Source organism: Spermophilus citellus, assembly GCF_964194105.1.
Source record: "Spermophilus citellus genome assembly, chromosome: 1".
Taxonomy (NCBI): Eukaryota; Metazoa; Chordata; class Mammalia; order Rodentia; family Sciuridae; genus Spermophilus; species Spermophilus citellus.
In genome coordinates, this window is record NC_138182.1 from 208588266 (window position 1) to 208616106 (window position 27841).

The 27841-nt window shown below is 36.9% G+C and overlaps 1 protein-coding gene across 3 annotated transcripts in view; it reads right to left on the reverse strand.

Annotated features, from left to right (window-relative positions):
* Positions 1–4944: 4944 nt before the first annotated feature.
* ARSK (arylsulfatase family member K) overlaps positions 4945–27841 on the reverse strand; it is a 54093-nt gene continuing 31196 nt past the window's right edge. For 2 of the 3 annotated variants that reach the window (XM_081280441.1, XM_081280442.1), the window contains exons 6-8: positions 25811–26035; positions 8343–8567; positions 4945–6080 (exon numbers count right to left, since the gene is read on the reverse strand). In XM_081280441.1, the coding sequence (XP_081136567.1) occupies positions 5791–6080; positions 8343–8567; positions 25811–26035 (740 nt within the window). In that variant the 3' untranslated portion in view covers positions 4945–5790. The remainder of the gene's footprint in view (positions 6081–8342; positions 8568–25810; positions 26036–27841) is intronic. The other variant, XM_081280443.1, reaches the window with a different exon arrangement.

Here is a 27841-nt window from a genome sequence, read left to right on the forward strand (position 1 = left end):
CTTAAGAATCAGAGCTGGGCAGGTCCTAATGTGGGTGATTAAGGGTTGGGTTGGTATGAGGGAATGGTGTGCCTTTCTCAGAAAGGCCCATGGGTGGGAAAGCAAAACCTTTTCCTTAAAATTGTGGTTGTCACTTAAGATAAGACCTTAAAAATCCTATATTTAATATGCTTAAACATTGTGGATGCTCAGTAAATTCTTAATAATGAAATGCATCTTAAAGGGTCTGGGTAGAATGAGATGAATTACATGTGTCTTTCAGAACCATGTTTCAATTATACCCCCCCCCCCCAAAGTAGCATGTACCCTCACATATTAGCTATTTTGTGCTTTTTAGGTTTAATTAGGAGTCACTGGGAGGTACTGTGAGGATGGCCTTGGGCCTTAGCCTAAGCAACTCCATTTTAAAAACTCCGGTTTGAAACCTGCAGTCTCACCAGGCATGCTTAATGGAGCCCTCCAGTGTGGCCCTCAAACACAAACAAGTCACTTCCCGGCACCCTGATAAACTCAGAATGAAGCCTCTGACAGGCTGCCCTTGCCTGAGAAGAGGGAAAGGCAAAAAAGCTCAGGGTGGGGACCACCAGACCAGATGGTTTAGTCCCAGGATAAATGATGTCACTCAGAAATCCAGTGGTAGCTGATAAGGATTGAAAGGGGGGTTAAAAGCTCCAAAATTTAGTATAATAGAGCAAATGAGCAGGCATTCAGCCAGCCGATACTGATACACACAAGCCTGCAAGCCTGCTGAGGACCTGGACTGATATCCCATCACTTGTCATTGTTTGCCTGATTCTCTGCGTGGTCCTTACCGCTCTCAAACTCTACAGCCACATTTTGACCCTAGTGAGAGCTGCAACTTCTCCCTGTGACCCTCTCCTCAACAGCCATCATCTCCATCCTAGGAGAAGCCTGCCTCAGCTGCTGAACTGATCACTGCAGTCTGAATGATTGTGCATCTGCTGGACTTAAGCCTAAGGCTTGAGACTTTTGATCTGACATTTGAACTTAGCATGCTGAGGGAATGTCTGTCATTAGCCTGTCTATAAGTGTGTCTGCAGTGCTTAGAATTAACTAATCTAGGATTGTTTGCTGTGAATTAATTAATCTAGAACTGTTTTGCTGTGAATTGATTATGTCTATTGCAGTGCCTAGCATTAAGGATTGTTGTTTTCTTGATTAAGAAACTTTAGAGTGAAATTGTATTGAGTGAATAAAGTATTGAAAAGGGTAGAAGTGTGTGGACATTCTTTATTTCTCCCCCTTGACTGCATAAGTTGCACCTTTTGCCCATCACGACAGGTACACTCATATATTTCAATCTTAAACTAAATCTAATATTGAGAGCTTTCTTTTAAGGGTTTCACTTCAGTTAATGAATATAAATACTGTCACGAGGGGGCAAAACTCGAGGAGGAAAAATAAAGAATGTCCACGTGCTTCTGTCCCTGTTCAATGCTTTATTCACTCAACTCACTCAATACAATTTCACTCTATAATCAAGAAAATGACAATCCTTAATGTTAGGTACTACAATAGACATAATCAATTCACAGCAAACAGTTCTAGATTAATTAATTCGAAGCAAACAATTCTAGATTAATTCTAAGCATTGCAAACACACTTAATCATGACAGGCTAATGATAGACATTCCCTCTGCATGCTAAGTTCAAAAGTCAGATCAAAAGTTTTAAGTCTTAGGCTTTAAGTCCAGCAGATGCACACTCACTCAGATTGTGGTGACCAGGTCCGGAACCAAGGCAGGCTTTTCCTGGTGGAGTGGACGACTGGTTGAAGAAAGGGTTGTAGGGAGAAGTTGCGGCTCTCACCTGGGTCCAGACGAGACGGTAGAGTTTGAGAGCGGTGAGGATCATGCAGAGGAGCAGGAAAATGATGACAAATGATGGGATGTCAGTCCAGGTCCTCATCAGGCTCTCCAGCTCGAGTGCATCCTTGTTTTGATGGCTGAATTCCTGTTCATTAGCTCTATTATTTATACTAAATTTTGGGGCTTTTGATCCTCATTTCAATCCTTAACAGCTACCACCAGATTTCTTCATGACATCATTTACCCTGGGGTCAGAAACATCTGGTCTGATGGTCTCCACCCTAATTTTCTCGCCTTCTTCCTATCAGGTGAGGACAGCCTGCCAGAGGCTTCACTCTGTTTATTAGGGTGATGGGAAGTGACTTGTTTGAAGCCATACTGGAGGGCTCTGTTAGGCATGCCTGGTGAGACTGCAGGTTTCAAACTGGAGTTTTTAAAATGGAGTTGCTTAGGCTCAGGCCTAAGGCCATCCATATATATATATATATATATATATATATATATATATATATATATAACCTATATAATGTTCTGAAGTGGAATTTATTCCCACTTATTTCTCAGAACTTTATAAATAACTACAAAGATGAACTCATAAAGTCACTAAAGAATAAATAAAAGAAAGGAGATGGATTGGCTCATGAGGAAAACTTTAAAGACAGTTTGAAAAAGTGTAAAATTATTATTTGCAGATAAGCATTTTACATGGAAAATAAAAGATATTAATTGAAAAGCTGTTACAAACAATAAAGTGTTTCAACGCACAATACGTATATAGAGCAGTTTGTATATGTAAACAACTGATTAAAAGATATAATGGAAGATTCACTTAAAATAGCAGCAACAATAAATGATAAAACATAAGGAATAAATTCACTTCTGGCTACACATTAGGATCATTAGCTACAAGGTTTAACTAACAAAACAGTAACCAGGCTTCCTCCTATAGTTCTAATTCAAATGGTATGGGGTGGGGCCTGGGTGGTATTCCTTAAAGGTCCCAAGAGGATGTGGAGAAAAAGAAACATTTTTACACTGTTGGTAAGATTGTAAATTAGTACAACCACTATGGAAATCAGTATGGTTTTTCCTCAAAAGATAGGAATGGAACCACCTGTAAGGATAGCCTTAACTTAAGAAGAGCCTTAGTCTAAGTAACTCCATTTTAAAATAAGCCTGCAGTCTCACAAGGCAAGCCATGGAGCCCTCCAGTATGTCAATCAGGCATAGCCTGATAAAAGCAAGTCACTTTCCACAACCTAGGTAAGAGGGTGAAGTCACATGTCATTTCTCATAACCCTGATGAGAGTCAGAAGTGTAATGTCAGGGCAGAAATCATCAAACCACATGTCCTAAGTCTAAGAATAAAAGATGTCACTAAGAAACCTGGTAATGGCTGATAGGGACCCAAAGGGTGGGCAGAAAGCTCCCAAAATTTAATATAAATATTGGAGCAAATGAACAGACATTCAACCTGCCGAAACAGATGTACACAAGCCTGAGAGCCTGATGAGGACCTAGACTGCCTTCCCAACTCTTCTCATCTGCCTGATCCCCTGCATCATCCTCACTATTCTCAAACTCTACAGCAACCTCTTGACTCTAGTGAGAAAAGGACTTCTCCTTATGACTGTCTCCTCAGCCAGCCATCAACTCCACTCCAGGAGAAGCTTCTATGGATTCCTGACCCAGTCATTGCACTCTGAGTGAATGTGCATCCACTGGACTTAAGATCTAAAACTTAAAGACTTTGAATATAGCACTTAAGCTTAGCATGTAGAGGGAATGTCTGTAATAAGTCTGTCATGATTAAGTGTGTTTGCAGTGCTTAGAAGTTAACCCTGAATTGTTTGCTTTGAATGGATTATGTCTGTTGCAATGCCCAGTGTTAAGGATTGTCATTTTCTTGATTAAGAACCTATAGAGTGAAATTATATTAAGTGATTTGAGTGAATAAAACACTGAAAAGGGCAGAAATGCATGGACATTCTTCATCACTCCCCTCAACTGCAAATGTCACACTTTTGCCCATTGTGACACCACCAATGATATTACTCAGTATTTATCCTGAAGAATTAAAGTCATCATACTACAGTGATACATGTATTCCTAAACTATGGAACCAGAGTAGGTGTCCATCAGTGGATGAATGGATAAAGAAAATGTGGTATATATACACACAACTGAGTTTTATGCATCCAAAAAGAAAGCGTGAAATGTTACTTGCAGGAAAATGAATGGAACTTGAAAACATTATGTTAAGCAAAATAAGCCAAACACAGAAAGCTGAGATGGTATATTTTCTCTCATATGTGGAAGCTAGAGAGCAAAAGGGAAAAGAAAAGTGGTAAGGGGAATCTCATGAAAATTGAAGTGAGATCTGTAAAGGAGAGGAAAGGGACCAGGGGGAGGAAGGAGAGGAGGGAAAGGGGAAATACCAGGTAATGATATTGGCCAAATTACACTGTTATGTTGTGGGCATATATGATTATGTAACAACAAATCCCACCATTATATACAACTATAATGTACCAATAAAAATATGGGGAAAAAACAAGTAAAAAAAATCCTAATAGCAATATAATGCATAGTCACTCTTCCAATGTATAAAAGACACATTTAAAGGGAAATATAGGCATACTGCTATATGGACTAATATACCTGAAATAATAATTACCTTTAATATTAGATCATAATAAATCAGTTTTTTCTTAAAAACAAATAAAAATACCTCCAGAGAAACTTATCTATTTGAACAAAATTTAGAATACTGCTGAGGGTTATAAAAAGAGACATGAACAAAGGGAAAATAAGACAGTATTCTTTATAATGATATAATAAATAGTTCATTTCTGTCTAGGGCTATAAATTTAATTACTTCACAAAAGACTAACAAGATTTTTCATTTTTACAATTAGACAGAAATTCTAAATTTATATGGAAAAATCAAGTAAGCAAGAATATTTAGGACAGTTTTGAAAAAAGGAAAGGGTTGCAAAGGGACCAGATATTGGCTACCAGATTAATAAATAGAAAAGTTCTTGGCAAAATAAAATGTTCAGGAAGGACATAAGTGTAAGTGGGATTTTGGTATATGATAAAATGGCATTTGAAATCAGCAGGGATAAGATAATTTATTCATTCCAGGGTAACATGTAATGAATAACATTTTAACCAATGAAACAAGTGATAATTTACTTAATAAAAGGTCCATTGGGTAGTCGTTAAAAAATGGTGGGGGCAACAACTAAAGTTAGTATGTAATACGTTAGATATGTAATACAAATCAGATGGGTCAGAGATTTAAATATTTAAAACACTAAACTCTAAACATGACATAAAATTTCAAAGATACAAAAGCAGATTCATAAATTTTAAAATTAATATTATTTTAATTGACAGATTATAATTGCATATACTTACAGGGTATAAAGATTCATAAAATTGGTTACATGAAAGTACAAATTTCTACATGTTAAGAAAACATTAGAAGAATCCTAATATTCTCATTAAATCTAAATGATCCCATCAAATACAAATAACTCAGACACTGTCAAATACATATTATTTTATGATTTGCAAGTTAATAATAGTTATTAAAATATTTTATATTCTGTATTTAATCAGAGTAACAACTGTATAGTATAGTAGTTGCTGTCATCTTTTTGATATTTCCATTAAATCTTTAGTAGTCTGCAAGAATAGCCAGGCATGGTGTTACAGGCTTGTAATCCCAGTGGCAAGGGAAGTTGAGGCAGTAGTATCACAAATTCAAAACCAGCCTCAGCAACATAGCAATGCCGTAAGCAACTTAGTCATTTCTGAAAATACGTAATTCTATAATCACTGTCATTTTAAAATATAATACATTCTTTAAAAGTAAAAGTAATTACTAAATTGTTTCATTTAAAATACATATGAACATATTTATAAGTAGCTCTAGAACATTATTTTCTTATTTTTATTCAAATTGTGAAGCAGTGTGAGTTTTAAGCCACTGATCAATGGCATTTTCATACTTCTCTGGATTTTTCAGCCACTCCTGATGCCACCTAAGGTTTGCTATAACATTTGAATAATTTTGTCCTATACTTTGTTTCCACATGATAAACTGTTCTTTATTATATCTGTGGACAGAAGCAGAAACTTTGGGGTAGTTTATAATGGAACGAAGCTTCTGATCTAAAGAATAAGTAATTTCTGGAAATTTTGCAGCAATGTTATTTAATTCATCTGGGTCCAAGGAAAGATCTGAAAGAAAAAAAGTAAAACTGTCAAAATGGTTACCTATTAAAAGTTTTTCTAGAATGTTGTTATAATAGATAATATATTAGATTTTATTTTCAGATCCTTTCAGTTAATAAAATGAAGGGCAGTATATAATCATGTGCTGCATAACACTCCACATATATGTAGTGGTCCTATAAAATTATATTGCCTAGTGATATCTTAATCTTCTTTTTTGTATAAGTATGCTGTCTGAAGTTAGCACATTGATGAAATAGCAGAATGACACATTTCCTAGAACACATTCCCATCATTAAGCAATATATACCAAAAATTAAACACTCCTGTAACATACCCAAATTATCTTCTTTCCTGCTATCCCATTTTTCTTCTTATCTACTTTTAGATGCCAGAAACAGTAAGACCCTTATCATTAGTAAGTTGGTTTAAAATGAATTCTTCCTGTTTCTGATGCCTTTTCTCCTTTGACAAGAAGAGGAAAAAACCCTGTATTTATATTGTTTCATTTCAACAGCCCTAAACTTTGCAGCTATAAATTTTTTTATATAGACAAGTCATATTCCTGCAATTTCATTCAGTCTTAGTTTTATTTATATATTAGCATCTTATACTTGGATTTCTGAAAGTTAGATTCATAAATACTCCCATTTTATCTAAGAATTATGGAAATGAAAAATTTCTCTCAGTCACTACCAGTAAGAAAATAAAGATAAATGTTCAGATCCATAAATGCTTTTCATATATGATGTGGGAAGACAGGGGATATAAGATACCAATCTGATTTAAAAAAAAAGATCTTATGACAACTTCAAAATAGTAAATGAACACTGTATGTTCAAAGAAAAATCACTATGAGAGCTATTTAAATGCATTAGGCAGGAGACCCCTGAACACATATATGACTTCACATGATAACTCTTTAGGAAAGGGAGGTCTGTGAATAAACCCTAGAAAAGATAGGAAAGAATGGCTTCTCCACTGGTCCTTTAATAATCACATCTGAACTTTGCAGAACACAGTGTTAAAAAAACAAAATTACAACAAATTTGTTTAAAAATCTAATTGATGTTTACTTCATGATTCATGAGTTGGGCAGCATCCCATCTAAAGAATTAGAAAAGGTGCTTCAATGAACTGAACAGAGGGGTGAGCTTTGTAAGCTGAAAAAGCATGAAGGAAGGATAAACAAGGAGCAAAAACCATTGGTAGTTAAAAAGTTACTTTTCATATAGGTTTAAAACAGAAGGAACTTCTTTATTATTTGGATCAGGTAAAATGGGCCCTTTCTGATTGGTTTCTGTGAATTTCTCTTTAGGGATCTGGCCTGTTTTAAAGTTCAGTTTGATTATGTGGCACTTAGCATTAGTGACTCCAATCTGTTTTGGTTTGTGTTTTTGAATCTAATGCAGGAGTTCAGCCTAAATAATGGGTTCCCATAAATTTTATTTAACAATGACCAGTGAACAAGCAAGAGGCCATTATTTGTCATGATGAAAATTTAAGGACTTTTTGAAGCCAAGAATCCCCTGTTTTTAGAGTTAAGGAAGTTACTCAGGTTTGGCCAGTGAAGAATTATTTTGAGTTAATAATTTTGACATTTGTAAGTAGGAAGGAAACTCAGGCAGAAATAATATTAATAATGGCTAAAATGGGACAGAGTATAAGTAAAATCCTAAATCTAAAAATGTCGTTTAAAAATTAATTCATAGACTAGGGAAGCTAGCAGCCATTTTTATAATGTGGCAGGAAAATGGATTTTAGAATCAGACTGGGGTTGACCTTTCAGTTCTGCTGCTTCTCAGTTATGAGGTCTTATACAGGTGTCTGAACTTCTTTGACCCCCTAGACTCCTTCTCTGTAAAATGAAGAGAATGGTACTATATTGTAGGGTTGGGATGCACGTTACATAATGTATGTAGAATGTCTAGTCCATAAGAGATAAGTGTTGATCCTTCAGAACAGATAATGAAAAGGTGGTGACTGCTGACTGGGAAATGGAACAATGAGCATTAAAAGATCCCTGATTCGGAAAGCGATGGTTTCAATCATAAGACTCAGATTCAAAGACTTAGAGCACTTTCTCTAATATTCACATGCTGACTGGCAAGGAAGCTGCTCCTCCCTTGGGCAACCTCTGTAGCCTGTCTCATCAGGAGAAGCAGCAGATTTTCATTTATTTAATAATAATTATTGAAGCTCTTGAGCAGTGCTATGTAGGTCAGTTCATGCATAAAATTACACTTAAAAACACATCAATTAATTTACCAAAGAGTTGAGGCAATACTGAAACACCATCAGAATAGGCTATGTACTTCCATTGGTTAGTTCGAAGCATATAGGTGGAAGCATTCACATTGCATCCGTGGAATTCACTCAGAATCCATGGAGGACGTAGGTTTTTGACTTTACGTTTATTCTTAGATGGTTCTGATGATAATGGCAACAAAGAGTATCCACTAAGGTTTTGAGGCAGAGGAATTCCAGCAATATCTTTGCAACAAAAATAATAAAATATTAAAACACAATGCATCCTTTCATTAATTGAACATTCATAAATGACATAATTTACATTTTCCCCCATTAAAGATCACAGACTAGAGACTGTATATAGGTTTTGTAAATGGACTACCTAGATTCAGATGCTTGCTTACTGCTTTAGCCATGTAACCTTGTGTAAGTTCTCTGTACCCCAGTTTCTTTACTTGTAAAAGAAGGATAATAATAATACTTGTTGGACATCATTGACCTTAAGTACATGTATGAAGACACAAATGTTGTGACTCTACTTTGTGTACAACCAGAGATGTGAAAAATTGTGTTCTGTTATGTGTGATATGAATTGTAATGCATTGTCATAAATAACAAATTAAAATACCCCCCCCCAAAAAAAAAAAAACAATAATACTTGTATCTTATAAGTTCATTTCAGATTTAAATAAGATAATTTATGAAAAATTCTGAGAACAATACTTGGTCAATAAGAGCCCTACCAAAGTTATTTGATGATAAAGATTTTTTTTTTCACTCTTAAGGAACATCTTAAGGACTAGTATTTTGTAAAACCATTCCTTGTGGAATCCTGGATTATACTGATTTAGGGAAAAGTAAATTTTTACCTATCAAATATATAGCATGAGAAATATTCAATTTAAAAAGTTTTTTTTTTTAAAATTGGTTTTAACATATGCCTTTTCCCTGTAGAAAATTAGTTAATGATTGCTGCATACTCAAGATAATTTAAAAATGAGTCTACTTGCTCCACACCCCTTTCTGATTTCAGTGGCTCAGGTTTCTATGTAAATTTAAATATTCCCTATGAAAAATAGCATTATATCTCTACTGTTAGAAACTAAACAAAATTGAGTAAGAAAATTATTTTAATGAGAATAAGGAAGCAAAGTCCTCTGTTAAGTGCAGGGCAGGCTGAACGAATGTTAGCTGCAGGATTACCTGGACACTCAAACCCCCATCTGTCTGGTTCTTTATTGCCTGTTTGCCTCAAGTTAACCGCTCACCCCCCCCCCCCCACTCAAGGCTGAACATTTCACCCCCCTGCTCAAGCCTGAACACTTCCCCACTCCCCACTCCTCCTCTGAAGGCTGAACACTTAATCCCCCTTATGCCAACAAGGCAGCTTGCAAACCCATAGACCCTATTAGATTTAGGCAGCACAGCAGAAGGGCTATAAAAACCTTCTCCTGCCGGGCTCTCTCTCTTCCCTTTCTCACTGCTGCAATAAAGATCTCTTGGTCGCTTCGAGTGTCTTGGTCACTTTCCTTTCACTCTATAAATCTTCTTCAGATACTTGCTTTACAAATGACCATTTAAAAATTTGTATCTTTCATTTCCCTTGAAAGAGGCATAATTTTAGTGATCTTCCACCAATCAATCACAATTAGGAATTTTTTTGATTCCTAAAGAAAGAGGAGAGAAGTATTTCAGAGATAACTGGTTAAAAACTATCAGGAGAGAAGACTTTAAAGAGGATGTACATGAGAGAAAGGGACGGCCTAAGATGAAATTGAGCTCCAAGACAGTGGTCTGTTCACTGTAAGGAGAGGAAGTAAGTAGCAAGGAAGAAGGCTGTGTAAGGGTATCTGTGTGTCACCAACACTAGTGAGCTGCAGAAAAGAAGCCTTTGAGGATCATGGGAAGCAGGGGCCAACTGGCATATGCTCATGACTATGGGAAGTTTGTACATGTGGAATTTTTGAAAAGAATGTTGACCATACAGTGAAGATGGTAAGAAACCATGAACAGAACATTCAAGAATTATGAGATAAAATAAAAAGAACAAATTTAAGAATTATTGGGATAGAGGAAGGCATAGTGTTACAAACCAAAGGAATGAACAACTATTTAATGAACTAATATCAGAAAATTTTCCAAACTTGAAGAATGAATTGGAAAATCAAATACAAGAGGCTCACAGGACACCAAAAGTACAAATCACAACAGATCCACGCCAAGGCACATTATAATGCAAATGCCTAGCATACAGAATAGGGAGAGAATTTTAAAAGCCACAAGAGAAAGGAATCAGATTACATATAGGGGAAAACCAATTAAGATATCTGCAGATGGGCTGGGGATGTGGCTCAAGCGGTAGCGCGCTCGCCTGGCATGCGTGTGGCCCGGGTTCGATCCTCAGCACCACATACCAACAAGGATGTTGTGTCTGCCGAGAACTAAAAAATAAATATTAAAAATTCTCTCTCTCTCTCTCTCCTCTCTCACTCTCTCTTTAAAAAAAAAAAAAAAAAAAAAAAGATATCTGCAGATTTTTCAACCCAGACTCTGAAAGCTAGAAGATACTGGAACGACATATACCAAGCTCTGAAAGGAAATAGATGGCAACCAAGAATCTTATATCCAGCAAAGTTAAGTTTTAGATTTGATGACAAAATAAGAACCTTCCATGATAAAGAAAAGTTAAAAGAAATTACAACTAGAAAGCCTGCACTATAGAACATCCTCGGCAAAATATTCCAGGAGGAGGAAATTAAAAATAACAATGAAAATCAGCAAAGGGAGGTATTAAACTAAAAGGAAAACCAATCAAATGAGAAACCAAGTCAAGTTAAATACCAAAAATAAACAAAAATTACTGGGAATACAAATCATGTTTCAATAATAACCCTGAATATTAATGGCCTCAACTTACCAATCAAAACACAGGGACTAGCAGTTTGGATTACAAAAAGAAAAAAGACCCAACAATATGTTGACTGCAAGAGACTCATCTCATAGGAAAAGACATCCACAGGCTGACGATGAAGGTTGGGAAAAAAATACCACTCACATGGACTGCAGAAACAAGCAGGGGTTTCCTTTCTCATATCAAATAAAATAGACTTCAAGCCAAAGTTAATTAAAAGGGATTAACTGCTTAAGGGAACCATACATCAACAAGACGTAACAATTATAAATATATATGCCCCAAACAATAGAGCATGTACATTCATCAAGCAAACTCTTCTCAAGTTCAAGAGTCAAACAGACCACAACACAATAATTATGGGTGATCTGAACACACCTCTTTCACCACTGGATAGATCTCCCAAACAAAAGCTAAAAAAAGAAACTATAAAACTCAATAATACAATCAATAACTTAGACTTAACAGACATATACAAAATATTTTATCTATCAACAAGTTAATTTACTTTCTTCTCAACAGCACATGGATCCTTCTCTAAAATAGGAACATATATTATGTCACAAAGCAACTCCTTATCAAATACAAAAAAGTAGAGATACTACCCTGCGTTACATCAGATCAAAATGGAATAAAATTAGAAATCAATGATAAAATAAAAATCAGAAGCTACTCCAACACCTAGAGACTAAATAATATGTTATTGATTGAATAATGGGTTGTAAAAGACATCAAAAAGGAGATTAAAAAATTTTTAGAGGTAAATGAGAACACTGTTACAACATATTAAAATCTCTGGGACACTATGAAGGCAGTACTAAGAGGAAAGTTCATTGCATGGAGTTCATTCCTTAAAAGAAGAAAAAGTCGGGTTCCTGGAAGATGGCGGCGAAGGGAGTGCATCACCCCCGTGTGTCGCATCACTGTGCGGGAGAAAGACGAGGTGAAACAGCTGAAGGCTGTCTTGTTGGGAAATTCCAGCGAAATTGAGGTGCTCCAGAATCTAGTGGAGGGATTTCCATCGCTCGAGGTTCGGCTGCGGGGGCTCGGACGCGGGCAATTTCTCCGCACGGAGGGTCACATTGCCTGATCGGCAGATCGCCCCGCGGCTGGAGTCTGTGGCACGCGCTGGGAAGTGGCGAGGTGCTGGAGCGGGGGTGCAGCCATGCAGATTCTGGGGGCTCCTGCCAGCGGCGCAATGGCTGTGTTTAGTGCTGAGTTCTGGCTTTGAGACGGAGGAGAGAAGGGTCCAGTTCGGTTCTCGACACCGGTCGGACCACGGAGGAGGACAGCGGCCGCCATCTTGGAGAGCTGATGGAATCATCCCTGTTTTCTACTGATCTCAGCTCATTCAGCTACGGAACAGGTGATTTCAGGCTGGCATTTGCCTGCGTCTCGCAGACAGATCGCTCAGGCTCAGGGCTAGAGAACCTGTGGAGAATACTCCTTGGGGCTCGCTCCTAGCAAAGCGTGCACCGAGCTCTGAGCAGCCGGGTTCTGGTTCCCGCAGCTGCTTTGGCCCAGGGCTGGGGATCCCACGGAGACTGCGTATTGAAGCCAGCTCCTAGTGGAGCGTGCATCGAGCTCGAAGCAGCTGGGTTCTGACCCCCAGAACAGTTTTGGCCCAGGGCTGGGGAACACGCGGGGACTGCGTCGTTGAGCCTGCTCCCAGCAGAGCGTGCACCGAGCTCGGAGAGCTTGGAGCAGCCAGGCTCTGGCTCCCGGAGCTGCTTTGGCCTAGGGCTGGGGAACCCGTGGAGATCGCTCCTTGGAGCCTGCTCCTAGCGGAGCGTGCACCGGGCTCGGAGAGGCCGGGTTCTGGCTCCCGGAGCGGCTTTGGCCCAGGGATGGGGACCCCGCGGTAACTGCTTCTCGGTCCGGGTCCTGCTGGGTGCAGTGGGGGCCAGAGGGGCAGAGGGGAGCTGCCGCCTGCGCCCAGAACAGGCCAAGTGACCCACCGGCGTGGTATCATGACACCCCAACTGCAGCTGGGGCCGAAGAGAGTAGCTGCCTACGCCTGGAACAGGACCAGCGACCCGACAGCGCGGTAGCCAAGTCACCCCATTTGGAGTAGGGGCTGTGTAGAACCACCGTCTGAGCCTGCAAGGTAGGCAGACCTGCGACCCACTGGCAGGACAGGCCCGGTAGCCTGCCAGCGTAGTGGACACGTAGCACCGAGGCAGTCACGTCACACTGGTTGGAGTGGGGGTGGAGCAGAGCCGCCGCCGCCCGTGTCCGGAAAAGGCCCAGCGACCCGTTGGAGAGGCAGTCAGGTAGCCCCATTTGGAGTGGGGGCTGAGCAGAACTGCCGCCCGAGCCCGCAAGGTAGGCAGACCTGCAACCCACCGGCGGAACAGGCCTAGAGGCCTGCCAGCATGGTAGACACGTCACACCAATTGGAGTAGGGGCCGAGCAGAGCCGCCGCCCACATCCGGATCAGGACCAACGACCCGAGGGAGTGGTAGTTACGTCACCACAATTGGAGTGGGGGCAGAGTAGAGCCGCCACCCGCGCCCACAGGGTGGCCAGACCTGCGACCGACCAGCGTGGTAGACAGGTCACCCTAATTAGAGGAGGAGCACAGCCACTACCTGCCCTGCAAGGGAGATTTTCCAACTATACAAGAGCAATCTAAATAAATAGGGGAAAAATTTCAAAAACACAACAGTTTCACCAAGCAGAAAGAAACGCGAGCAGTATGAAAAGACAAGGAAAGAAAGGACCACAAGCAATGCAGGTCAACTCAACTTTAGAAGAGGTAATAGCTGCAACAGATGGAATGTCAGATAAAGAGTTCATGATATACACGCTTCAGATGATCTGGAGTCTCAAGGAAGACATGAGACAGCAAAATCAGACAATGAAAGATCACTTTGACAAGGAACTACATAAACAAATCCAGGAAGCAAAAGATCAATTACACAGGGAGATAGAGGTAATAAAAAACAAACAAACAGAAATCCTAGAAATGCAGGAAGCAATAAACCAACTTAAAAACGCAATTGAGAATACTATCAGCAGAGTAGATCACTTAGAAGATAGAACATCAGTCAATGAAGACAAAGTATTTCAACTTGAAAAGAACATAGACAGCTCAGCAAGACTGCTAAGAAACCATGAGCAGAACATCCAAGAAATATGGGACAACATAAAGAGACCAAACTTAAGAGTCATTGGGATACAGGAAGGCACAGAGCTCCAAACCAAAGGAATAAACAATCTATTCAATGAAATAATACGAGAAAACTTCCCAGACTTGAAGAATGAGACAGAATCCCAAATCCTAGAAGCCTACAGGATGCCTTATGTGCAAAATCATAAGAGATCCACACCTAGACACATTATAATGAAGATGCCCAACATACAGAATAAGGAGAGAATTTTAAAAGCTACAAGAGAAAGGAAGCAGATTACATTTAGGGGTAAACAAATCAGGATAACAGCTGATCTCTCAACACAGACTCTGAAAGCTAGAAGATCCTGGAATAACATATTTCAAACACTGAAAGAAAATGGGTTCCAACTAAGAATCGTGTATCTGGCGAAATTAAGCTTCAGGATGGAAGATGAAATTAAAACCTTCCACGATAAAAAAAAGTTAAAAGAATTTGCAGCTAGAAAACCATCTCTTCAAAAAATCCTTGGCAAAACATTACAGGAAGAGGAAATGGAAAATAACAATGAAAACCAACAGTGGGAGGTAGGACAGTAAAGGGGGGAAAGTAAACAAAGAGGAAAACAAATAAGGTTTAGTAACATTAATAAACAAATATGGCTGGAAGAACAACCCATATCTCAATAAGAACCCTAAATGTTAATGGCTTAAACTCACCAATTAAGAGACACAGGCTAGTTGAATGGATCACAAAACAAGACCCAACAATATGCTGCCTACAGGAGACGCATTTGATAGGAAAAGATATACATAGACTGAAGGTGAAAGGTTGGGAAAAATCATATCACTCATATGGACTTCGGAAACAAGCAGGAGTGTCCATACTCATATCTAATAAAATAGATTTCAAGCCAAAGTTAATCAAAAGGGATAAAGAGGGACACTACATACTGCTCAAGGGAACCATATACCAACAAGACATAACAATCATAAATACATATGCTCCAAACAATGGTGCAGCTATGTTCATCAAGCAAACTCTTCTCAAGTTCAAGAGTCTAATAGACCACCATACAATAATCATGGGAGACTTCAACACACCTCTCTCACCACTGGACAGATCTTCCAAACAAAAGTTAAATAAGGAAACTATAGAACTCAATAACACAATTAATAACCTAGACTTAATTGACATATATAGAATATACCACCCAACATCAAGCAGTTACACTTTTTTCTCAGCAGCACATGGATCCTTCTCAAAAATAGATCATATATTATGTCACAGGGCAACTCTTAGACAATATAAAGGAGTAGAGATAATACCATGCATCTTATCTGATCATAATGGAATGAAACTGAAAATGAACGATAAAAGAAGGAAGGAAAAATCATGCATCACTTGGAGAATGAACAATAGGTTACTGAATGATCAATGGGTTTTAGAAGACATCAAGGAGGAAATTAAAAACTTCTTAGAGTTAAATGAAAACACAGACACAACATATCGGAATCTATGGGACACATTGAAAGCAGTTCTAAGAGGAAAATTCATTGCTTGGAGTTCATTCCTTAAAAAAAGAAAAAACCAACAAATAAATGATCTCATACTTCATCTCAAAATCCTAGAAAAAGAAGAGCAAAACAACAGCAAAAGAAGTAGAAGGCAAGAACTAATTAAAATCAGAGCTGAAATTAATGAAATTGAAACAAAAGAAACAATTGAAAAAATTCACAAAAATAAAGGTTGCTTCTTTGAAAAAATAAACAAAATCGACAGACCCTTAGCCATGCTAACAAAGAGAAGAAGAGAGAGAACTCAAATTACTAGCATACGGGATGAAAAAGGCAATATCACAACAGACACTTCAGAAATACAGAAGATAATCAGAAATTATTTTGAATCCTTATACTCCAATAAAATAGAAGATAGTGAAGGCATAGATAAATTTCTTAAGTCATATGATCTGCCCAGATTGAGTCAGGAGGATATAGACAACCTAAACAGACCAATAACAATAGAGGAAATAGAAGAAACCATCAAAAGACTACCAACTAAGAAAAGCCTAGGACCGGATGGGTATACAGCAGAGTTTTACAAAACCTTTAAAGAGGAACTAATACCAATACTTTTCAAGCTATTTCAGGAAATAGAAAAAGAGGGAGAACTTCCAAATACATTCTACGAGACCAACATCACCCTGATACCTAAACCAGACAAAGATACTTCAAAGAAAGAAAACTACAGACCAATATCTCTAATGAACCTAGATGCAAAAATCCTCAATAAAATTCTGGCGAATCAGATTCAAAAACATATCAAAAAAATTATACACCATGATCAAGTAGGATTCATCCCTGGGATGCAAGGCTGGTTCAATATACGGAAATTAATAAATACTATTCACCACATCAATAGACTTAAAAATAAGAACCATATGATCATCTTGATAGATGCAGAAAAAGCATTCGACAAAGTACAGCATCCCTTTATGTTCAAAACTCTAGAAAAATTAGGGATAACAGGAACATACCTCAACATTGTAAAAGCAATCTACGCTAAGTCTCAGGCCAGCATCATTCTGAATGGAGAAAAATTGAAGGCATTCCCTCTAAAATCTGGAACAAGACAGGGATGCACTCTCTCACCACTTCTGGTCAACATAGTCCTCGAAACACTGGCCAGAGCAATTAGACAGACGAAAGAAATTAAAGGCATAAAAATAGGAAAAGAACTTAAATTATCACTATTTGCAGATGACATGATTTTAACCTAGCAGATCCAAAAGGGTCTACAAAGAAACTATTAGAGCTAATAAATGAATTCAGCAATGTGGCAGGATATAAAATCAACATGCATAAATCAAAGGCATTCCTGTATATCAGCGACAAATCCTCTAAAACGGAAATGAGGACAACTACTCCATTCACAATATCCCCCCCAAAAATAAAATACTTGGGAATCAACCTAACAAAAGAGGTGAAAGACTTATACAATGAAAACTACAGAACCCTAAAGAGAGAAGTAGAAGAAGACCTTAGAAGATGGAAAAATATACCCTGTTCATGGATAGGCAGAACTAACATCATCAAAATGGCGATATTACCAAAAGTTCTCTATAAGTTCAATGCAATGCCAATCAAAATCCCAACAGCATTTCTTGTAGAAATAGATAAAACAATCATGAAATTTATATGGAATAATAAAAGACCCAGAATAGCAAAAACAATGCTAAGCAGGAAGTGTGAATCAGGCGGTATAGCGATACCAGACTTCAAACTATACTACAGAGCAATAGTAACAAAAGCAGCATGGTACTGGTACCAAAACAGGCGGGTGGACCAATGGTACAGAATAGAGGACACAGTAACCAATCCACAAAACTACAACTATCTTATATTTGATAAAGGGGCTAAAAGCATGCAATGGAGGAAGGATAGCATCTTCAACAAATGGTGCTGGGAAAATTGGAAATCTATTTGCATCAAAATAAAACTGAATCCCTTTCTCTCGCCACGCACAAAAGTTAACTCAAAATGGATCAAGGAGCTTGATATTAAATCAGAGACACTGCGTCTGATAGAAGAAAAAGTTGGCTATGATCTACATACTGTGGGGTCAGGCTCCAAATTCCTCAATAGGACACCCATAGCGCAAGAGTTAACAACTAGAATCAACAATTGGGACTTACTCAAACTAAAAAGATTTTTCTCAGCAAAAGAAACAATAAGAGAGGTAAACAGGGAGCCTACATCCTGGGAACAAATCTTTACTCCACACACTTCAGATAGAGCCCTAATATCCAGAGTATACAAAGAACTCAAAAAATTAGACAATAAGATAACAAATAACCCAATCAACAAATGGGCCAAGGACCTGAACAGACACTTCTCAGAGGAGGACATACAATCAATCAGTAAGTACATGAAAAAATGCTCACCATCTCTAGCAGTCAGAGAAATGCAAATCAAAACCACCCTAAGATACCATCTCACTCCAGTAAGATTGGCAGCCATTATGAAGTCCAACAACAACAAGTGCTGGAGAGGATGCGGGGAAAAGGGTACACTTGTTCATTGTTGGTGGGACTGCAAATTGGTAAGGCCAATTTGCAAAGCAGTATGGAGATTTCTTGGAAAGCTGGGAATGGAACCACCATTTGACCCAGCTATTGCCCTTCTCGGTCTATTCCCTAAAGACCTAAAAGAGCATGCTACAGGGATACTGCTACATCGATGTTCATAGCAGCACAATTCACGATAGCAAGATTGTGGAACCAACCTAGATGCCCTTCAATAGATGAATGGATAAAAAAAATGTGGCATTTATACACAACGGAGTATTACTCTGCATTAAAAAATGACAAAATCATAGAATTTGGAGGGAAATGGATGGCATTAGAGCAGATTATGCTAAGTGAAGCTAGCCAATCCTTAAAAAATAAATGCCAAATGACTTCTTTGATATAAGGGGAGTAACCAAGGACAGGGTAGGGACGAAGAGCTTGAGAAGAAGATCAACATTAAGCAGGGATGAGAGGTGGGAGGGAAAGGGAGAGAGAAGGGAAACTGCATGGAAATGGAAGGTGATCCTCAGGGTTATACAAAATTACATATAAGAGGAAATGAGGGGTAAGAGAAGAATAATACAAGTGGAAGAAATGATTTACAGTAGAGGGGGTAGAGAGAGAAGAGGATAGGATAGACAGCAGAATCCATCAGACACTAGAATGGCAATATGTAAATCAATGGAAGTGTAACTGATGTGATACAGCAATCTGTATACGGGGTAAAAATGGGAGTTCATAACCCACTTGAATCAAACTGTGAAATATGATATATTAAGAACTATGTAATGTTTTGAATGACCAACAATAAAAAAAAATCAAGTTCATCATCTTAAAAAAAAAAGAAGAAAAAGTCAACAAATAAATGACCTAACATTACATTTCAAAGCCTTAGAAAAAGAAGAACAAATCTACACCAAAAGCAGGAGAAGACAGGAAGTAATTAAAATCAGAACTGAAATCAATGAAATTGAAACAATTGAAAAAAATGACAAAACAAAAAGTTGGTTCTTTGAAAAGATAAATAAAATTGATAAACCCTTAGCCATGCTAATGAAAAGAAGGAGAGAGAAAAATCAAATTACTAACAACCATGATGAAAAAGGAAATATCACAACAGACACTAAAGAAACAGAGAAGATAATTATTTTGAAAATTTGTACTCCAATAAGATGGTAAATATCAAAGGCATCGACAAATTTCTAGAGTCATATGATTTGCCCATACTGAATCAGGATGATATATACAAGTTAAACAGATCAATTTCAAGCAATGAAATAGAAGATGTCATCAGAAGCCTACCAAACAAGAAAAACCCAGTATCAGATGGATACACAGCTGAGTTCTACAAGACTTTCAAAGAACAACTAATACCAATACTTCCCAAATTATTTTATAAAACAGACAAAGAGAGAGGACTTCCAAACTCATCCTATGAGGCCAATATCACCCTGATTCCAAAACCAGCCAAAGACGCATCAAAGAAAGAAAACTTCAGACCAATATCTCCAATGAACACAGATGCAAAAATTCTCAACAAAATTCTGGCAAATTATATATAAAAACATATCAAAAAGATAGTGTACCATGATCAAGTGGAGTTCATCCCAGGGATGCAAGGTTTGTTCAACATATGGAAATCAATAACTCTAATTTATCATATCAATAGACTTAGGATCATATGATCATTTCAATAGATGAATAAAAAGCATTCTACAAAATACAGCACCCCTTCATGTTCAAAACACTAGAAAAACTAGGGATAACAAGAACATATCTCAACATTATAAAAGTAACCTGTGCTAAGCCCCAGGCCAACATCATTCTCAATGGAGAAAAATTGAAAGCATTCCCTCTAAAAACTGGAACAAGACAAGGATGCCCTCTTTCACCACTTCTATTCAACATGGTTCTTCAGATTCTAGCCAGAGCAACTAGATAGAAATTAAAGGAATAAGAATAAGAAAAGAAGAACTTAAAACTATCACTATTTGCCCATGATATGATTCTATACCTAGAGTATTCAAAAAATTCCACCAGAAAACTGAGAACTAATAAATGAATTCAGCAAAGCAGTAGGATATAAAATCAATATGCATAAATCCAAGGTATTTCTGTACATCAGTGACAAATCCTCTGAAAGAGAAACTAGGAAAACAACCCCATTTACAATAGCCTAAAACAAAACAAAACAAAACAAAAAAACCCCAACCAACCAACCAACCAAACAAACAAACAAAAACTTGGGTATCAACTTAATGAAAGAGGTGAAAGACCTCTACAATGAAAACTACAGAATGCTAAAGAAAGAAATTTAAAAAGACCTTAGAAGATGGAAAGATCTCCCTTGTTCTTGGATAGGCAGAATTAATATTGTCAAAATAACCATCTACCAAAAGGACTATACAGATTTAATGCAATTCCAATAAAAATCCCAATGACATTCCTCATAAAAATAGAAAAAGCAATCATGAAATTCATCCAGAAAAATAAGAGACCCAGAATAGCCAAAGCAATCCTTAGCAAGAAGAGTGAAGCAGGTGACATCACTATACAAGACCTTAAACTATACTATTGAGCAATAGTAACAAAAACGGCATGGTATTGGCACCAAAATAGACCTGTAGACCAATTCTACATAATAGAGGACACAGAGAAAAACCCACATAAATACAGTCATCTCATATTACACAAAGGCGACAAAAAATATATTAGAGAAAAGATAGCCTCTTCAACAAATGGTGCTGGGAAAACTGGAAATCCATATGCAGCAAAATGAAATTAAGCCCCTATCTCTCACCATGCACAAAACTTAACTCAAAGTGGATCAAGGACCTAGGAATTTAATGAGAGATCCTGTGCTCAATAGAAGAAAACGTAGGCCTAAATCTTCATTATGTTGGATTAGGCCCCAACTTCCTTAATAATACTATATCAAAACATGTATAGTACAAGAGATAAAATAAAAAATCAATAAATGAGATGGATTCAAAGTGAAACAATTAGTGAGATGAATAGAGATAGCTTACAGAATGGAAGCAAATTTTTAACCCCACACACATCAGATAGAGCACTAATATCTAAGATATATAAAGAAATAAAAAATATAAACACCAAAAAAACCCAAACAACTCAATCAATAAATGGGCCAGGGAACTGAACACACACTTCTCAGAAGATGATATACAATCAATCAACAAATATATGAAAAAATGTTCAACATCTCTAGCAAGTAGAGAAATGCATATCAAAACTAAGATTTCATCTCACTCCAGTCAAACTGTCAGCTGTTAAGAATATAAATAACAGGGGCTCGGGTTGTGGATCAGTGGTAGCGTTTTTGCCCAGCGTGTGAGGTACTGGGTTTGATTCTCAGCACCTCATATAAATAAATAAAATAAAGGTCTATCAACAACTAAAAGAAATATTTAAAAAAGAATACAAACAACGATAAGTGTTGGAGAGGATGTGGGAAAAAGGCATACTCATTCATTGCTGGTGGGACTGCAAATTGGTGCAACCAATCTGGATTCCTTGGAAAACTTGGAATGGAACCACCATTTGACCCAGGTATTCCACTCCTCAGTTTATACCCAAAGGACTTAAAAATAGCATACTACAGTGACTCAGCCCATCAATGTTTATAGCAGCACAATTCACAATAGGTAAACTGTGGAACCAACCTAGATGCCCTTCAGTAGATAAATGGATAAAGAAAATGTGGTATATACACAATAGAAAATAACTAAGCATTAAAAGAGAATAAAATCATGGTATTTGCAAGTACATGGATGGAGTTGGAGAATATTATGCTAAGTGAAGCAAGCCACCCCCTCAAATCAAATGCAGAATGTTTTCTCTGATATGTGGATGCTGATCCATAATGGGAATGGGTGGCGAGCATGGGAGGAATGGAGGAACTTTAGATAGGGCAAAGGGGAGGGAGAGAAAGGGAGGAGGAATGGGGGTAGGAAAGATGGTGGAATGAGATGGACATCATTACCTTAAGTACATGTATGAAGACACGAATGGTGTGACTCTGATTTGTGTAGAACCAGAGACATGAAAAATTGTGCTCTATATGTGTACTATGAATTGAAATGCATTCTGCTGTCATGTATAACAAATTAGAATAAATAATTTTTTAATTTGTTTTAATTAGTTACACATGACAGTACAATGATCTTGACATATCATACATTTGAATCAGATGGGGAATAAATAAATTTAATAAAAAAATTCAGGGGGCTTCAATTGTGGCTCAGTGGTAGAGTGCTTGCCTAGCACTTGTGAGACACTGAATTTGATCCTCAACACCACATAAAAATAAATAAATAAAGGCATTTTGTCCATTTACAACAAAAAAATTCATAGGAAGTTAAGTTTAAAAGGGAAAATCAAAACAATTTTAATTTCAAAATGAGACTGTCTTTATTTCTCACTGAGCTAAAGGATGCTAATAGTAGGCATTCAAGAAGAAAATATTTTGGTGAGTAATTTTTATAGAATAACTTCTGAAATATGAACTTTAATACTATGAAGAATTCCTACTCATGAAAATGGCATTTTTCTGCTAATATTAGTAAATATTACTATGAAACTATAAAGGACCTACAAGGATAAATAAACTAAGAATATGTTTTATGTGTTTTCTATTTTATCATAAAATATTCTATAGAAAAAGAACACTTAAAAATATCATATAAAAGCTATCTATAAATTCAGACTTTTAAATAGAAGCACTGAAATTTCAACAGACTCTTGAAAGGTAGGTGTATTAGAACAGAAATTCCAGTTGAGTTTTCCTAACCAGTTTCTTCCTTTTGAAGGTTTCTGAATCACCATCTCTTAGAAGAATCTTCTTAGGTACATAGAATGGAAGCAAAGAGGGAGGCTGGCTGGGAGCTTTAATTTGAGAAGTTCAATCCCATATTCTTCACATGTAAACATAATTGATAAAAATAATACAGGTACACTTAAACTAATAAAGAACTTAAATTTAGAATTCTAAGAATAGATTACTCATAACTATTTTAAGCTTCTAATGGATTAGAAGAATCACAAAATAAGATCTTTGTAGCTACCATATCAAAACACGTATTAAGCAGAGGTAAGTAGAACATCCTATCTCACAGGTATGCTTTTAGAATTAATCACTACTTTTTAAAGTAGTTTTAAATTCTTTCAACTCTGAAGAATTTTGCTTTAAAAGGTTGAATTAAACACCAGGTTAAATATAGGACCATCAGTATTATCTTTGCTTTGTTGACTATTATGGCTTTTAAACAAGGGAACAGACTCAGTGTATACCTGTAAATCCTGGTATAATTATTAATAATACCCTCTATTCTAAAAAGTATGCTGATCTGAACAGTAAATTAGATGGATACTCTACTGCAACAAAAAAATCTGTTTATACAACTTGAAAGCCTATATTTTATTTTTAATAAAATATCACTTTTACATCATTTCATTTTTAAAACAGAACCAACTATTTCCATTTTTAAAAACCTAATCCATTACTTCTAGACATTCACACTGCTTGATAATTATTAATATTTTAATAAATATGCATGGAGATAAAATAGGTACATATATGGGTACATATATACCGCCCACGTCCAGCGCAGGTGGTGGAATTTGGGTTTCTGCTGCATGGAGTGAGCTGGCTGTGACATAAAGCTAAGAAAAGAAGGCAGCAAAAAAACTACACTACACAGAAAGTAATTTCAGAAAGCGAGGATCAGAAAGCTCTTCCACTTTAGGGGTCGAGCTTCCACACTGGGAAGAGAGAGAGCAGGAGAGCCCACGTTTGGTTTATTTATGTGGGGGAAACATCAAAGGTTTTTCTGAAAAAACATCAAAGGTTTTTTAGAATTTTCTGCACCATTTAAGGTAGAAGGTGGGCTGTCCAGGCCCAATGGGTTACGCCAACTCTGGAGCTATGACAGGTAAGACTGAGGTCACATGCAGTGTGTAATCCATTAAGTGTGAGGAGCCACAAAATGACTTGCAATGCCAAACCAAAATATCTTTGGCTCAAGGCCAGTGAAGATGCTAAAATAGCTCAGGGGTGGCTTCCCACATATAGGTTGTTTCTTAAAATGGAAATTCCTAGGTCAAAAGGTATGCATATTTCCAAGAAATGTGAAACATAATGCCACATTTGTCTCCAAACACTTTGTGCCATTTTATATTCCCAGCAACAGCATATGAGAAAGCCTATTTCTAATATAAGATTTTGCAATTTTTCTTAACCTTTGTAAACTCCATATGTGAAAGAAAAATGATATGTTCTTGTTTTAATAGTTTTATGACTACTGAATCTGAATCTAAAAATATCTTGTATATTTCTTATTATGAACTGCCTGTTTATATATCTTTTGGTTAATTTAACAGAGAAGTTTTCTTTTTCTTGCACAAAAAGAAAAGAACTTTACAGATGTCAAACCGTTATCATTTTACTTTTAAAAAGGGAAAGACTGTACTAGAAGGAAGAAGATAAAATAAACTTTTATTTCTTTGATTTTTATTTATTATTATGTTTTTTTGTAGTTGTAGATGGACAGCATGCCTTTATTTTATTTATTTTTAGGTGGTGCTAAGGATCAAACCCAGTGCATCATACATGCTAGGCAAGCGCTCTGCCATTAAGCTACAGTGCCAGGCCCTATTTCTTTGATTTTTAAGATGGATGTTTCTTCTCTATTTTAACATTTCTCAAATTAGAGAAATGTGTTATCTTTTTGTCTTACCAAAATTTATGAATTGATGATACTTTTGCAACGGATGGATTCCAAAAATCCAAAGTTAGTTTTTAAATGTTAATGAATTAAAATTACTTTGTCAAATTAGAGTTTTACATAATTTTCTTTGAATTTGATGATGTCATTATTCTAGTATCTTCAAGGAAAACTGCTAATTATCTCACTCCAAATATTGTTATTCTAGACCTATGGCTATGCCTATACATGTTAAGCTATTAAAGCAAATAATACAAAACTATCTAAAGGGTTTGGGAGAGAGATGTTTATAGTATCGGATTAAAAGACTTTTCTAACATTGAAAAAAGGTAATGTTTCAAAGTGGAAAATGCTCATATTTAGGGATGTGAGAGAGAATCAAATGATGTACAAGTCATCTGTAAAGATCTGAACCTGAATATATATTTATTACTTTAGAGTCATATCCTGATTGTGAACCTTTTGGAAAAGACTAGAGTGAGTGATGACCACAGGAAATGGAGGAATATTATCCTCATTTTTTCAGAGTATGAATTTGACTCATAGTTAAATGAGTTGCTCAAGGTTAAAATAAGTTAGTGGAACCTCTAACTACTTGGTCTATTTATTCTCCAACATTAATACAGGTAAACATTGAACACACTACTTACCAAGCATAGTAGGGTAAATATCCACCAGAGAAACTACATTTGATACTTGTTGGTTGGCCTTAATTCCTGGTCCCATTATCAACAGTGGAACATGGGCACTAGCTTCATACATACTCATTTTATAAAACTGTCGATGTTCCATGGCCAACTCTCCATGGTCTGAAGTATATATGACAATAGTTTTCTGAAGAAGATCTAATTGGTGAAGAGTTAAAATAATTTCACCTACAATAAAATTAAGATTAAATTTAGTAATTAGCTTTTAGTTCATGTTGTATTCTATCACATTACATGTATAACCACTCTACCCTATTAAAGCTTCTATCAAAGGATACTTCTTAACATCTCAATATTATCCAAAGTTTCATGTGCTCGATCCTCAGTTGACAGACTACAGAAGAAAAGAAAAAATATATCCATAGGAAATCTCCCTCAAAACTATTTTATCTGGAGATCATGCAGGCCTGCTTTCTATGTTTCTGTCAGAGAATTGGGGGTGGAAGTCTTCCCCTTAGTGCCTCAAATAAGAAAAGTAAGTCTGGACATTGGCACTGTACATGTCTCAGATGACACAAAGATTGGTATTGCCACTGACCCACAGCCTCTATACAATAGAAAGGGATAAGAGCAATTAGAACTCCTCCCCCCTGTTATTTTTAATCCTAAACCTCTGAGCAACATCAGTTCATGCTCATGAAGTTGGGAGGTTATGGAAATGCGACCTTTGAAGAGGGCAGTACAGATGGTATATGAGAATGATTTAGCATATTCTTAGATAGGGAATAGCTAGATGGATAGTAAAACTGTGACCAGTCCCATCTCTTAATGTCCTCATTATAATTAAGAGAATCACAATAAGGTACAGTCCAGATAGAAAAGTCATCTCTGTTTTGGCAGTTCCTGAATCTGGGTCTATATAATTTAAAACCCCATAGATTTTGAGATTCAGTCAGAATTGAGACTTACTGTTCTGTAGAGTTATTCATGGAGACCCTCATCTGTCAACTGGGCAACCAAAATTGCTTCCTAGTTAGTCTTCTTGTATTCACTCTTCTTTCCCCTCTAGTATCCCTTGGCATCACTCTGGTGGCTATTTTTCTAAAACACCTAATCATCTAATCATGTTATATCCCCACTTCTTTTTCACAGCTTTCTACTGTCTATCCTTCCTGTGATGTACAAGGCCCCTGTCTACCCTCCAGCCTCAGCATCCTCAGCTACCTGCTGAAACTTTTATCTTTCAGCAACCCTAAATTGCTTAGAATCCCTCAAACATACCATATTAGTTTACACTATGTTGCCTCTGTCCATACTCTGCTTTTGTGTAGACTGCCCTTTCTCCCACTATTCACTTGGAAAGTTTCCATTCCTCCTATACAGAGGTGATAACCACACTTCACTAATGAAATTATGCTTCACTCCCAAATGAAGTAAAATAAATGACATGGTGATATGAAAATAACTTTTAATATAGAAATAGCTATTAAAAACAAACAGTGTTTCTTCACATAAGGACCAGAAACTGCCATAACTCTATAGTGAATAGCAGAACTCTCTTGACAGCCATCTTATGGAAACAGGTTTGGTTTTTAGCCAGCCTTGAATCTGAATGAGAGCAGGAAATTCAATGTAAATCCAGTCCAGAATACACACAGGGAAATTAATTTCAGCCTTAGTTAAGCCTTGTACTCAAGGGCCTAGGGAGAATGGATTTGTTTTGCCGGTGTTACACAAGTCCTTCTCATCTCTTAGAACCTAAGCTATCTTATAATTAATTATCTGTCATGTGCATACCTGAGTTCAGCTAAATGCCAATTTCTGTTTAAAGTAGGTAAAAAAATATGGTTTCTAGCAGATGATAGTTTTCTGTGACCTTTCATGTATGAACAAATCTGAGCATTTATGAATATGAGAGTTTATGACTAATTAGAACTTCTTATTCACTATGAACACGTTATCCCACTTTTTTTTTTTTAAGAGAGAGTGAGAGGAGAGAGAGAGAGAGAGAATTTTTTTTTTAATATTTATTTT